The sequence below is a fragment of the Arvicanthis niloticus genome, chromosome 13 (genome assembly GCF_011762505.2).
Source record: "Arvicanthis niloticus isolate mArvNil1 chromosome 13, mArvNil1.pat.X, whole genome shotgun sequence".
NCBI classification, from domain to species: Eukaryota; Metazoa; Chordata; class Mammalia; order Rodentia; family Muridae; genus Arvicanthis; species Arvicanthis niloticus.
The window spans coordinates 46,946,947-46,960,309 of NC_047670.1; the positions used below are offsets into that span (position 1 = coordinate 46,946,947).

The following is a 13,363-nucleotide window of genomic DNA, read 5'->3' on the forward strand; positions in this document are numbered from 1 at the left end:
TTCACATGGCTGTGCCTCTATGGTAAAAGAGTTTGCTTCATTTGATTTCCTGAGGTCATATGGTTCTAATTTGTACTAGGTACCCATAAGTAAAATCAAAAGTATTCTTTAAAAACAAACAAACGAACAAACAAGCAAACAAACAAAACAAGTCCCTGTTTGCCCTTTTTCCTTGATCTTTCAGGAAACAGAAATCCCTAGAAGGATAATGTAGTTTGCCTACTCACTGAGCATAGATCTGTATCTATAAAGACCTTGGACAGGCACACAATCCCACTAACCACCATCTGGTTTAATAGAGAAAACCCTGGTGGAATCTTTCAAACTTCCCCCACTGCCAGTGGCACCTTCATCTGAGCTCATGTGTATTTATTTAGAGAGCTCAAGCACTCAGTGCCTGGTCTAAGGTCTCTGAACACACATTGCACGTACACACATGCACATGCACACATATACTCACATGCACACACATAAACAATTTGCACTAATATTTTGGTCCTTGGAGCATTTTTTTCTTTGATTTTTGCTTGCTTGCTTGCCATGAAGAAGTACATTTCTAAAAGCAATTATCAGTATGCTAATTGAAAGCTTAGGATAGCTTTTCTACACTCACAGAGAGTGTTGTTGATAACATTGCAGAGATATAAACTGAGGCCCAGAGAAGGTAATGAAGAGATCAGGATCACTTAGGTGTGATCCTTACCAAGCACTTGTTCCTGGAGACACTGTCCTTGATTGCTCTCACCTGTCATTGAAATAAGCTCTCTGAAGCCCTGTGCTTAAATCTCTGGATGCATGTGCTGATTTCTTCAATGTCTTTCTAGGTTCCTTTACTAAATGCAATGTAGCTTATGTAGGCTTTTCTCCTATAAGTCAAAGTGATACTCCCCATGAGAGGATCAAGTCTTATCCTAGAGGCTTAGGAGGCTCCAACTATAAGGACATGGACAGAGCAGGGGTGTCTAATGTCACTGAGACCCATTGAGGGACCTTGCTCATTTTCCAAACAGGGAGTTTGCACTGTTGACCCTGGGCACCAGCACCAGATGTGCCTCACAGAAACTTCCCCAGATGGTCTTTTTTTGACTCCTTGAACCCTGGGTCTCTCCTCCTGAACCTCATCTCTAACAATGACCACCACTTTCCTTCCCATTCATACCAGATGTTCAAGTGTCTTTATTATTCTGTATTGTGTATTAACAGTGCCTCATGCACATCCAATTTTGAGGAGGTAGAATTTTGAGATCTAGCAGGCACCTTGAAAGAATTAACAACAACTGTGGCAGAAAGAGAGAGAGAGAGAGAGAGAGAGAGAGAGAGAGAGAGAGAGAGAGAGAGAGAGAGATTGTCCCTGTTTGATGAAGTGTGGTGGTGATATGCACATATGGTATCTTAGTACATTCTTGTGAATATTTGGACTCCCAAAAATCTATCAACTACATATATCAAATTAATGGCTCTTTGGCTATGTAGGTTCTTTCCTAATAATTATCCCATATGTACAGAGCTATATGAAAGTCACAGGATTGGAATGAGTCAGTTGAACTAAAATCTGGTGACTCCCAGCTCTCTGTACCTAGAAGTTTCCAGACTTTATTGGTAAAAGGGTAGACAAAGCTGTGGGTATCAGTAATTTATTAAGGTTTTATCCTCAGTGAGGTTACAGGGGCAGTCGGAAGCTGGGTGGAAAGAAAGAAAAACAGGACTAGCATAGTCCATAAGCTGCCAGCATGTGCTTCATGTCACATTTCTATCTTCTCCTAGAGGCTGGGGAGCTGAGCCTCTAAGCTTCTACATTAATAACTACAATCCCAGGGCAGAACTTTTATTGGGGAAGTAAGGGAGCAAGATTCAAATTTCCTGGAAAGATCAGCCCTTAGAACAAATGTTGTGCCCTGCATGTGGTCCTCCATAGTAAAGACATGGCTTCTAGTTAGAGAAAACATGCTTCAGTAGGATAGATGTGGTAAGCAAGTAGGAATAGCCACATGTGGGAGGGATCAAGCCTGCTTTTACAAATTGTATGAAGGACACTGAGGTGAGGGTGTACAGTCTGCTCATGGGGAACACAAGCAGCATTTCTGCGTATCTAATACAGCAAAATGGAACATTGGAAAGGAAAAGACAGCCTCCAAAATGGAATGGACACCAGGAGCAGGAGCAACTGTCTATCAAAGCAGGTGAACTGACAGATGATGTAAAGAAACTCTTGAAGCAGGCCATGAACCCAGGAAGCTTTAAGATTCCATCTCAAGAGCAATGAGATGCTAACTTGACACAAAAGCTGAGTCCCTGGGCAGCTGGCAGAGCAGGTTTTCACAGTGAGTAGGGGCAGAGGTAAGGAAACACTGACAGTTGTTATTCTCAAAATGCTGGTTTGACCTGGCTGCAGCTGAGTAGATTGTATGGTAATGGATTGTAATGCCTCTTTGAATTTCCAAGGATTAAAGCAGGCAGCCACTTTGTCAACCTTGAGTTGGCAGTTCTCAGACCCTAGCTGGATCAGAGCCTAAGAGATGAGTGTTTTACCTGCTTAGCATTCTCCACGAAAACAGGCATATTTGATATTTAGGTGCACTTTAATGGACCATGAAAAGAAATTAGATTGATTCATTTGAGAAATAAATGTCTCTCCCCGCCCCTACACAGTGAAGCTCTTAAGTGCTTCCACTTAGTGGAAATGGAAATTACCTCTCAAAACATTACGAAAACTAATCACTGCGAATTTTATACATTTCCACAATTTACTCTGCTATCTTTTCCTTTGCTTTGATGAGCAGACACAAGCAGATGCCTGTTCTTAACCTAATCATTTCCCACAGCCTCAGTACACTTTGATGGGCACCTCCCTACCCTGTCTGCCCTGATTGATCAGTCCCCAGGGAAATGACTTTTTGCATTTCTTTACCATCTCTGGAGGAGGAAGAAATGACAGACTTTATTAAACAGAACCTTTTTTATGGAGGTAAATACCCAAGGTTAAGTATTTTTAATGTGTTTCCATTGTCATGGGCATGCTAACTGAGACCCTGATCTCAGGAGAAGGAGAGACATGCTTTGAAGTAGCATAATTAGATCTTTATAGTGCCTTATATCTAGGTTTCCAAGAGGCATCGGAGCAGTTCATTGGATGCAGGAAAAAAAAAAAATGTTGTTTTGACCTTGCAGATTCAAGTAGTGATTTTAGACAGATAATGTGTGATTAGCCTTTCCTACACACACAAACCCATGTACTCATAAGTGTGTAAATTTTAATGTATAGATGTGGAATTTAATTTTGGTTGTCTGTTTAACTGGATATGGGGCTCCAGTACATAAAGTGTCTCTGAGCAGAGCAGTGAGGCATTCCTAGGAAGAATTTACTGAGAAAGGGAAAATCAATCTTGGTGTCAGAACAGTCCTGAGAGGAAAACCAGTTGCTTTTGCCAAGTGCCTTTTCTCCCTAAAAGTGACTATATTCATTGCATGGCTGTCCCTTCTGTTCCAGTTGCCACCGACACTAGATACCAGTTGTTTTGGCCTAATAAAGTGGACCTAAGACCCATGGTTCTTCAGAGATTCTCCTGGCCTTCAGTGCCATATATTTTGGAATTGCTGGTGCATCGTCTAGCTTCGTGGATTAGGCAGATGCCAAGTTCTCGGACTCTCTAGAGTAAAGACAGTCAGCCATTGCTGAAGTGCCAAGCATGCATCATGCAAACCAATCTAGTAAACCTCCTTTGCAATACATATTTATTCTATTGCTCTATTCCTCTAAAGACCATGACTAATAGGCACTTATACATATACAAATGCAACGTAAACTCAAATGAGTACGATGGTGCCATGTCTTACCTACTTAGAATAGAGAAATTGTATTCCTTTAGAGTAGTGAGGAAACCAATGAGAATTCCAAGTGTCCCTATTACATGAGAAAAAGAATGACTTCCATGGTATATTCCATTGCCTTTCTGCTTAGCCAGCTAAGCCATATCCAAGGCACACCCTGCTATTAAGCCTTATGATGGAAGGGATGAGACAAAATTGCACAACATGGCACATGGAAGGTTAAACATCTTAAGGAATTCATGGCAACACAACTGCCAGAAGATATGTCTACATCACAAATACCCCTGTCAAGCCCTGTCAAATCCTCTCCTTACCCACATTGCAGTTTGATGTCTCAAACCTGATTCAGCTCTGCCTTGGGAACTCTTATGTTGGTTTCATTTATGAGCTTTTGTTAAACCCATGGTAAAGTGCTTCATTGATAATAGTCTAAAATCTGCCTGGCCCTTTTACATCACATGTCAATCATGACACAGCAGCCCCACCATCAAGCTTGCAAATCCTCAGTTACCTGACTTGGAGGTTGAAGACTGTGAATTAGGAGAGCAGAATTTTAACTCAGATGAATCCAGGGTCTGATGAGAGTATGACCTGCCTCTCAAATAGCCAAATCCCTTCATCTAATCATTTCCCAGTTTTAACTACATCAAAATTAGAATAGAAATATACCATGAGGAGTCTATTCTCTTTTAGGTTGTAGAACAGCAAAGGGATGCCCAAGACAATCACCTGCTCTGTCCTATTCTGATCCTATTCTGGTGATAACAGAGACCTTAATGTTAGGGCCAAACTTCCAAGTGTCCCTCCATTCACACAGTAGTGTCCCACTTTTTACCCAACACTCATGCCTGTGAGCATGTCTAATATGGTTACAGTTGTCACCTAATAAAGTACCTGTTCCTTCTCTGACACTGGGATCTCTTAAAATGCCCAAGGGAAGGATTGTTCGTAACCAGCAAAAGCTCAGAGCTTGTCAAAATCCATTCAAGGAGATGTTTGGCTAACCCAGACAAGAATAAATCATCAGTTTCCAGAGAAACATTTCCTCAAATTATTTTTTAAAAACTATTATGACAGGTAGTAAGGAGACACACAGATTATGCCCATGCAATACAGAATCTAACCATGAAAAATCTCTCTTGCAAAACTCAATGTTAGATTGTTCTGTACCTACAGGATCTGCATTGAAACCATCTGAACCATGGAAATGTGCTTCTGTATGATACTAAAAAGCCAGCATGCTGGAAGGAAAGAGAAAGAATACCCCTTGTTGAATGGCTGAAAACACTGTGTATTTGAACAACACTGGGTTCATGTGGTCGAGGCATTTCCCTTCATTTCTCTGTGTTTTTCAGAGAAAGCTTCTCCTTATCATATGGCACAAATCTGACAGGTCTGCCTTCTCACTTTGACTGTCCCAGTTCTCAAGAATATACTAAATCTAATCTGTCCAAACATGAAGACTCGTGGTGAGTGGTGAGTGGTGAGTGGTGAGTGGTGAGTGGAATTTTAACACAGATGAATCCAGATTCCAGTGGTTGGGTTCACATCATGGCCTCTGCCTGATAATTCACCCATACCTTCCTCTTTGGCCAGGTTCTTGACCTTCAAGACCCCACTGAGAGTCTCTTCCTCCACCAAGCTTCTCTGTTCCTGCTGAATTATTTGCTACATCAGGAGTCTGCAAGCTATCTCCCTACTGTATCACTATCATGACGTTTATTTCAGGAGATGTCTGTGAGACTACCTGATGGAAACACCTGTATCCACAGGGGTGAGACCAAGACTCTGCCCAAAGCAAAATATTGTTAAATAGATACCTGCACGATGCACCATAGACACACTTACCCTAGTGAACAATTAATTATTCTAAGCATTCTCTGAGTCCAGCTACTTTATATCTACCTTCCTCACAGAATTTTGGTTTATACCACAAGCCTAGGAGGTAAGTAGCACCCAATGAGCCCATATAATAACTTCTTATTTCATATGGTTTGGAGGTGGAGAGGACGGATTGAAATATGATTTGTGCCCATGACACTCTCCTCCACTGAATCCTGCTTCCTTAGACCAAGTAAACTTTGCTTATGACCATGTTAAAGACAACTGAAACAAACAAACAAAACAAATTGAATATACTACATTGAAAACTCAAAAATAGGTTCTGAAGATATCATTGGCTTTGCTTTGAAATTCCTAGATTTTTTTTTTTTAGTTCCCTCATACTATGCTTCCAAAACATCCATATTTATTATTTTCTATTTATAAGTGATAGAGAGTATGTTTGGATGATTGCCTGTAAACATGGCTGTCAGTGTCCTCCCAACACAGGATAGAAGGGAGTGCATTAAAGGGAGAGATGAAGTGTATTTCCCTTCCATGTAAAAATGGACAGCCTTTTCCTAGATTTGGCCAATGAGATACAGGAGAAAAACTTTTTACCAGTTCTACACAGAGCAAGGAAGCAGTGTAGAATCCTCTTTGTTTTTAATCTCTGAGCAATAGAACTACCATGTAAAGTAGTTTGGCACCCCAGCTAGATGCAGAACTTAGCTGTCCTTTAAGCAGTGAGCTGGGGGTTAAGAACTGTGGCTCAAGAAGTCCTGAGTGCTCCATTCTAGCTGAGGCCTCAGGTAACAATAGTCCATCACCGAGCATGGCAAGCTTAGCTCACTTGAAAAAAATCAAGCAGAATAGGCCATTGTTTTTAGCACCAAGTTTTGGAATCGTTTGTAACGTAGACACACAGAAGAATGTGTTATAACTAGAAAATTCTCCTTGAAGGAGAAATAAATCTGCACTGAATCTCTCACCCATGAAGCCATCTGACTATAGTGTTCCTGCTAGTGTGCTTGACATTCTGGTCTACATAGCATTTGAGTCCAGAGCTCAAGGGCATAAGAAGTGCATCACAGTCACCACTCTGTTAAACTAGACCAGAAAGGAAAAGAGCTTTAGCCTAAAATTGTGTATCTTACTTTTTTCCTTTGTCTTTGCATGACCATCTCAATCGCTTCCTTCTCTATGGGCTCCAAAAGCTCTTGCACAGAAGAGCTTCTGGCTCTCACAAGCAGGACTGCCCACTCCAGTGAAGGTACGTCAATGCAAGGAGCTGAGTTCATGCTGCCAAGAACATCAGAGAGGAGAGAGACCAACTCCACACTGGCCTACAGATGGCTCTCATCAATCAGCTGACTGACTCTCCCACTTCTCCCCCAGAAATTTGCTTTGATTTTAAGAACAAGACCTTGGCTCATAACTCTGACTTATAACCTCTCACAGAGCAGACTTATGGACCCTTACTTTATGGCCATTCCCATTACAACACATGTGTATTTATCATCTCTATAAAACATATTTGTTGTACATCACCTTCACAAACAGAGAAAGATGCTGGGGAGGTGAATTTCTGTCTTCAGATTTCAAGCAAAGAAATAAAGTCAACGCGCTGACCATTTACCTCAGCTCGTACAGTCAATTTATCCGAAGCAGAACCCAAGTATGATGCTGTCTTAGTGGATGACATGGGCTAAAGCAGGGAAGGAAGAAACAGTACAGGATGGGAAAGAGGGAAATGTTTTCTAAATTACTTTGAGTCCCTACTGAAGGGAGTATAGATGGTAGTAGAAAATGAAACCTCCTTTCTTCTTCTAAGATGCTTGATTTGCTCCCAACAGAGGGGAATGGACAAGAGAAATATCTTGGGCACATAGTGACTTAATTGATGAACTAATACTTGCTTAGCTCAGACTTAAGAAGCAGGTGGCCAGCTGAGTTTCTCTATGGGCCTTGAGTTAGAAGAATAATCACAAGCCTTCACTCAACATCTATATATCTCACTTGTGGAGTCTCAACTGCACGTGCTTTGACTCACCCCGATGCTGTTGTCCATTCCAAATGGGTTGTATGAAGTGGGGCTGTGACCAGCACTAGTCCACATCTCATTTCTGACAATGGGGTCACTCTTACTTCTAATGGTGAACAGCTGCCCTGCGGGTTTCCACTCCTCTACTTCCTTTCTTTTCTTCTGCCCTGAAGGCAGAATCATTTCCTTTAAGACTTGCAAGAATATATAGTTCTGTCAGATTTGCTTCTAAATTACCCTATACCATAGTTAGTTAGGGTTTTACATGGTTTTCTGTTCAGAGGATACTGTATTTCCCACTCAGCCCTAACAGACTGGCTCCATAAAGCCTTGGGTTTCCATTTAGCTCAAAATTAGGCTCTGGGTTTTGCTTGATAGCCTTTTACACAGGGTATGAACGGTTATCTAACAGCCTGAGCACAGCAAGCATGGCAATGACAGGTTTTGCTTTCTCCCTTTTCCTCTCCTTTGCAAAAAAATCATTAGATTATATTCCTAAAGCTAGCTCCCAGAGTCCATTCCCTTATTTGTCTGCCTACTCATTGCTAAGACAGAAGATAAAGATCCAACATTCAAGCTTCATTATTTGGCTACACTGGCTAACCTTTTTAATCTAATCAAGACTTACAAGTTCACTCTAGCACAGATTTCCTCCTTTTCTCATTAAAAACTCACTCCTGCAAACAAACAGACAAAAACACCTGCCGCTGCTGCTGCTGCTTGCCATCTGCCCCCTTTCAAATCTGGAGGCTGCCTCTCAACCCAAGCTTACCTCTCCTGGATAATAAACCTCCTTTGTGCTGAGAATTTGGTGTCTGGATAGTTCTTGTACAGACTCTGAGGGGCTGGCATCCTTTATAGAGTGATGACATTCAGACCAACTCCTGTACCTAGAAAGTTCCAGCACAACTGCTCATTTACTTGGTCCCCTGAACCCATAGCAACAGGCTTCCCCTTACCTATCTGCTGGAAAATGCTTCTCATTAATTTTGTCCAGGATATGACTTTAACAAACCTGCTGCAGACAGTTTCTGCCAGCTACCAGATACTCCTGCTTTCCACTCACCTGACTGCCCAACGATGGAAGCACTCAGTCTGTGGGGGATCCTTGAGGACACTTTCAAGGTCACTCGGATCTGGTAATACCTACAAAGAGAACAGAGACCAGGCCATGATGATATGACTACTTAACGTGGCTTCTAAAACTATCTAGACTTAATTACAGAAAGCCATAGGAAACCACTGAAGGTCCCAGATGCCATGCAGTTATCTGGAAGAAAAAAAATAACAGATTACATTTTATTGGAGCAGTTGAAGGAGAAGAGACAGGATGGAAAGGGAGGCAGGACACTTCATCACTTCAAATCACATACGACTGAAGAAGGTTTGAGTTGATTGAGTTGATGCCAAGGCAGAAAAGGAACAAGTCGGTCACATGACAATCAGTATACAGACATGTTGTTCTTGTCGATGTGGTGGTGATGGTGATGTTTGGTTTTTTAGTTTAGAAAAATTAACTGTCACAGGAAGATAGCACAATGTAGGGGCTGAGAATCCATATATGAACTGACTTGCTGACTTGTAAAATACACATATGTGCTTGTGAGTGTGCACTCCTCTTCTACACACTTCCTTGAGGCATGTAGAAGATGGGTTGTCATTTTGTGTATATTGCTAACCACTTTTCCCAGGGTAGTCATTTCCTTATCTTACCACATTTTTGTTCAATCACATCCACATTTGGTATTCCTATGCAAGCTCTCAGGCTTGTGGTAACCGCTCCTCTGTAAACCTTGGTGCCTTGCTATTAATGATCTTTGCACTTGTAAGAACTTGGGTACCATTTCTGTCATGATTGTCCTATGCTTTCACATATCTCAAACCCACAGTGAAGTGAAACATAAATCAGACAAGGTGAACTGTAAGCAAATGGACCATGAACCACATCAGTGCCCCATGGCTCACTGTGCTCCTAGCTCGGGAGTCTGGTACCGGCTATGTAAGTAGCATCATGAATAGTGACAAAATATTTCTGGTGAGAACCTTAGGTGTTATTTTGATGTATACAAGTGAGCAAAGGACATGTGGCTCTCAGAGCAGTGGCCATTGCTATATGACTAGTGTCTGGGTGATAGTTTTGAGCTGGCCAACTCTGAATCTACCGTGTAATTCATGAACTTTCTCTGACATGTATGACCTGAGTGATTTTGAAACTGTAGTATAATTTTGTGAACCTATTGTGAATCTGTAAAATGAGAAATAAAATATCAAAAAAGTCCCCTAAATGAGGGGGAAATGTAACAAAGGAAAAGAAAGAGGTCACTACCTGGCCTGACTTCTGCCTGTAAAGAACGTAATACCAAATGCTTGTGTTTTCCTATTCTTTTCCTGAAACACAAGGGAAACTCCAAGGGCACAAAAGAAACACAAGGAGACAAAGATGGGGAGACACACAGGCTAGGCACTCTGGGAGAAGGAAAGCCATAGTGTTAACTTTCCAGCCTTCCACTTTTACCCCTTGTATCACAAACTGGGTATTGGGGAGTTTCTTATCCATAAAGCCAGAAACACTAATGACTAGGAACACACACACACACACACACACACACACACACACACACACACACCCCAAATGAGAATAACATAACAAAACAGAAAACCTTTAGATAACAGCTGTCTGTTTCCCACCAGTGACATAGAACAACAGCAGCACCTCCAAAAACAGCTGAAAAGCAGAATTCCATCTCCACTGAGATCCAAAATTACATACTTAGCATATGGTAGTGACCCTGGTTTTAGTGGGGACCATAGAGGGAAGCTAGAATTCCACCTTCCAGCCCACACTAATAGGAATATAAATGCATTAGCAACATTCGAGCTTTTGTTTGGTTGGTTTTCAGAATTCCATGTATAGATAATGTGTTTGTATCACTTTTCTCCCCTTCCAACTCCTCCTGTGCCCCTCAGCTCCTTCACAATTGTTTTACACACACACACACACACACACACAACCTGTGCACTACAGGGAAAAAAAAGGCATTTTCTCAACATGTTTTCTTAAAGCTGTTAAACACCTGCAGGCAAAACAATAATTACAAACAAACCTCAAATTAAATCTCCCACCTCACATAAAATCTGTCACCAAACTGGCCTTTCACGCAAATGAAAAATGTAAGCCTATTAAGACAACATATACACTACTAATTTGAATGGAGAAGTCTAGCTGGTACCTATCTAGAGCTTTTACCCCTACTGGCTAGTGATCTTGGGACTGGAAAGTATGCTACACACTACCAAAGGAGAAATGTAAACACCAACCCAGCTACAAACCCTTCTATCTACAATGATATACTACTTGCTAGATACTCTAGTGCAATGATGGCACAAAGCCTGTAGAAGCAACCAACCAATATCGGATTTGATTTGATTTAAGACCCTGAGATGGTACCCATACACATGACACTGCATGAGTGAGCAAGAACATGGGATTAGATAGCCCAGGGACAAAGGGGAAAACATACACTACTGCTATACAAAGAGAATAGAGCAATAAAATGAATCCTAATGACATTCTGTTATGCTCATGGATAAGTACCTTGCTCAACTATCATCAGAGATGCTTCCTTCTGCAAGGAAGAGCCAGAAGTAACAAAGAGCAGCAAGAGAACGAGACCTAAATACAGCAGGACCACTACACATACGAACTCACAGAGACCAAGGCAGCGTGCACAGCACCAGGAACACGTACATTGCCTGTATGGCTCTGCGCCAGGTGGGGTCCTAGAGCTAAAAGAAGAAGTGGACACATGCTCTAACCCAGAAGCGTCTGCAAATAAAAAATTAAATTTAACTAAGATAGTCTTACTGAGGGAAACAAACTACTCTAAAGGGTAGTGTGAGTGACCAGCAGTAGCTGCCCAACAGAGAACAAACTCAAAGGCAGCTGAGAGGTTCCTTTTCTCATAGTGTCCTGTCAGGGCTTTGTATTTAATTTTAACATTAATTTTCCCACTTATTTATTTACTTACTTACCTATTTATTACCCTATAGGTTTTGTGTGTGTGTGTGTGTGTGTGTGTGTGTGTAATTTCCAATTTTACAGTTTTTATGGGATTCTTGAATATGCAAAAAAGTGTGTCTCTGCATCTATATCTGTGTCTCGTACCTCTTAAGCTCTTTTCTTTCTGTTTGTTTGTTTTGTCCTATTCTGATTTTTGGCTTCATTTTACCCTATTATATTTTATTATTATTCCTTTGAAGTCTGTTTTCTAATGAGAAATGAAACAGGGTGGATCTGGATGGGAAGGATGAGAAGCAGGAATTGGAAAGACTAGAGAGAAAGAAAACCATAATCAGAGTATGTCACATGGGAACTGGTTTTAATTAAAAATAATATGTAAGTCTAATGCATTTAGAAAGAATAGAAAATACTTTAAATATATTCTAAACCCAGTACTAAGCAGAGCTCTTAGACCTTGAATCCAAAGCATGGCCTATAAAAGCAAACAAGGGTGAATCCGATTTTATTAATATTAAATACTTTTGTGCCGTGGCAGATGCAGTTGAGTATCACAGTTAAAGCCTCAGGAGAAAGCATCTGCAAATCTCATGTAAACTGCATTCGTTATTTGTGAATGTCATCCTCATAGGCTCACCTACATGATAGCATTTTGTAACCTTGGATTCAAAGCTCCTATCTCCTTTGTGCTTATTCACAGAGACAGGTCTGACTGCAATCAATAGACCCATCTAACATTCGAACTGCAGTGAAGACTGAGGAAATGATCCTGCAGACACTCTTGCATTTGGTAACATTGTGCTTCTGGTTGATTTCTTTGTTATTAAACATGCACACTCCAGGGTGGTGCTGTGAGGCTGATCACTGCTCCAAACTCATGTCCCTAATATTAAGAGGAAGTATATGAACATCCCAGGAACTCCTGTCTCTATCTCCCAGTTCTGGGGATAGGTTTTAGCATGAATTCTGGAGATCAAACTCAGGTCCTTGCAAGGCAAACATTTTCCTGACAGAACCATCTCCCTGGCCCAGGGTTAGGTATTAAACTGTTAAAGAAAATGTAAGGAGGCGTTTATGAGAATTATTTCCCCTTGGAAGGATCACTCAGTATTTGCTACTTTGTCATATGTAGAAGGTAGGTACAACAATATTTTACATTAATTAACTGACAAAGGTTTATTACCTAGGTTAAAGTACTCTCAGAAATGGACAGTTAAAAAAAAGTCAGAAATCAAATATATAAACCAACATTTCACCAAAGGAAGCAGATCCATTGTATAGACAATAAAGACCTAGAAATATGCTTTGATTTCTGTTCAATCTTATTCAAAACAACATATAGATTCAAAACAATACAGGGAAGAATGTAATACCCCTTTTCATTAAGATAAAGAAAACAAAATTAGACATAAAACTTTCACACATAGTAAAGGGTTAAAATAGTTCTGATAGGTGCAGACATGAGGTTTTCAGTTTTCAAATTACATCACACATTTATAGTAATAAACACTGAATGACACTGACATAAAAAAGTGACCAGTAGAATATACTCAAGAGGGGAAAACAAGAATACTGAGTGAGCTCAGTACATTCTTGACCAAAGACATGAGGAACTCACAGAAGAAAAGAAAGATATCAGAAAATAATATGGG

The 13,363-nt window shown here is 40.8% G+C and overlaps 1 protein-coding gene across 1 annotated transcript in view; it reads right to left on the bottom strand.

Moving 5' to 3' along the window:
* The window catches only part of Fam135b (family with sequence similarity 135 member B), a 266,848-nt gene that overhangs the window by 110,402 nt on the left and 143,083 nt on the right, over window positions 1-13,363 (bottom strand). Inside the window, exon 3 of the mRNA XM_034517362.2 lies at window positions 8,760-8,839. Coding sequence (XP_034373253.1) covers window positions 8,760-8,839 — 80 coding nt within the window. The remainder of the gene's footprint in view (window positions 1-8,759; window positions 8,840-13,363) is intronic.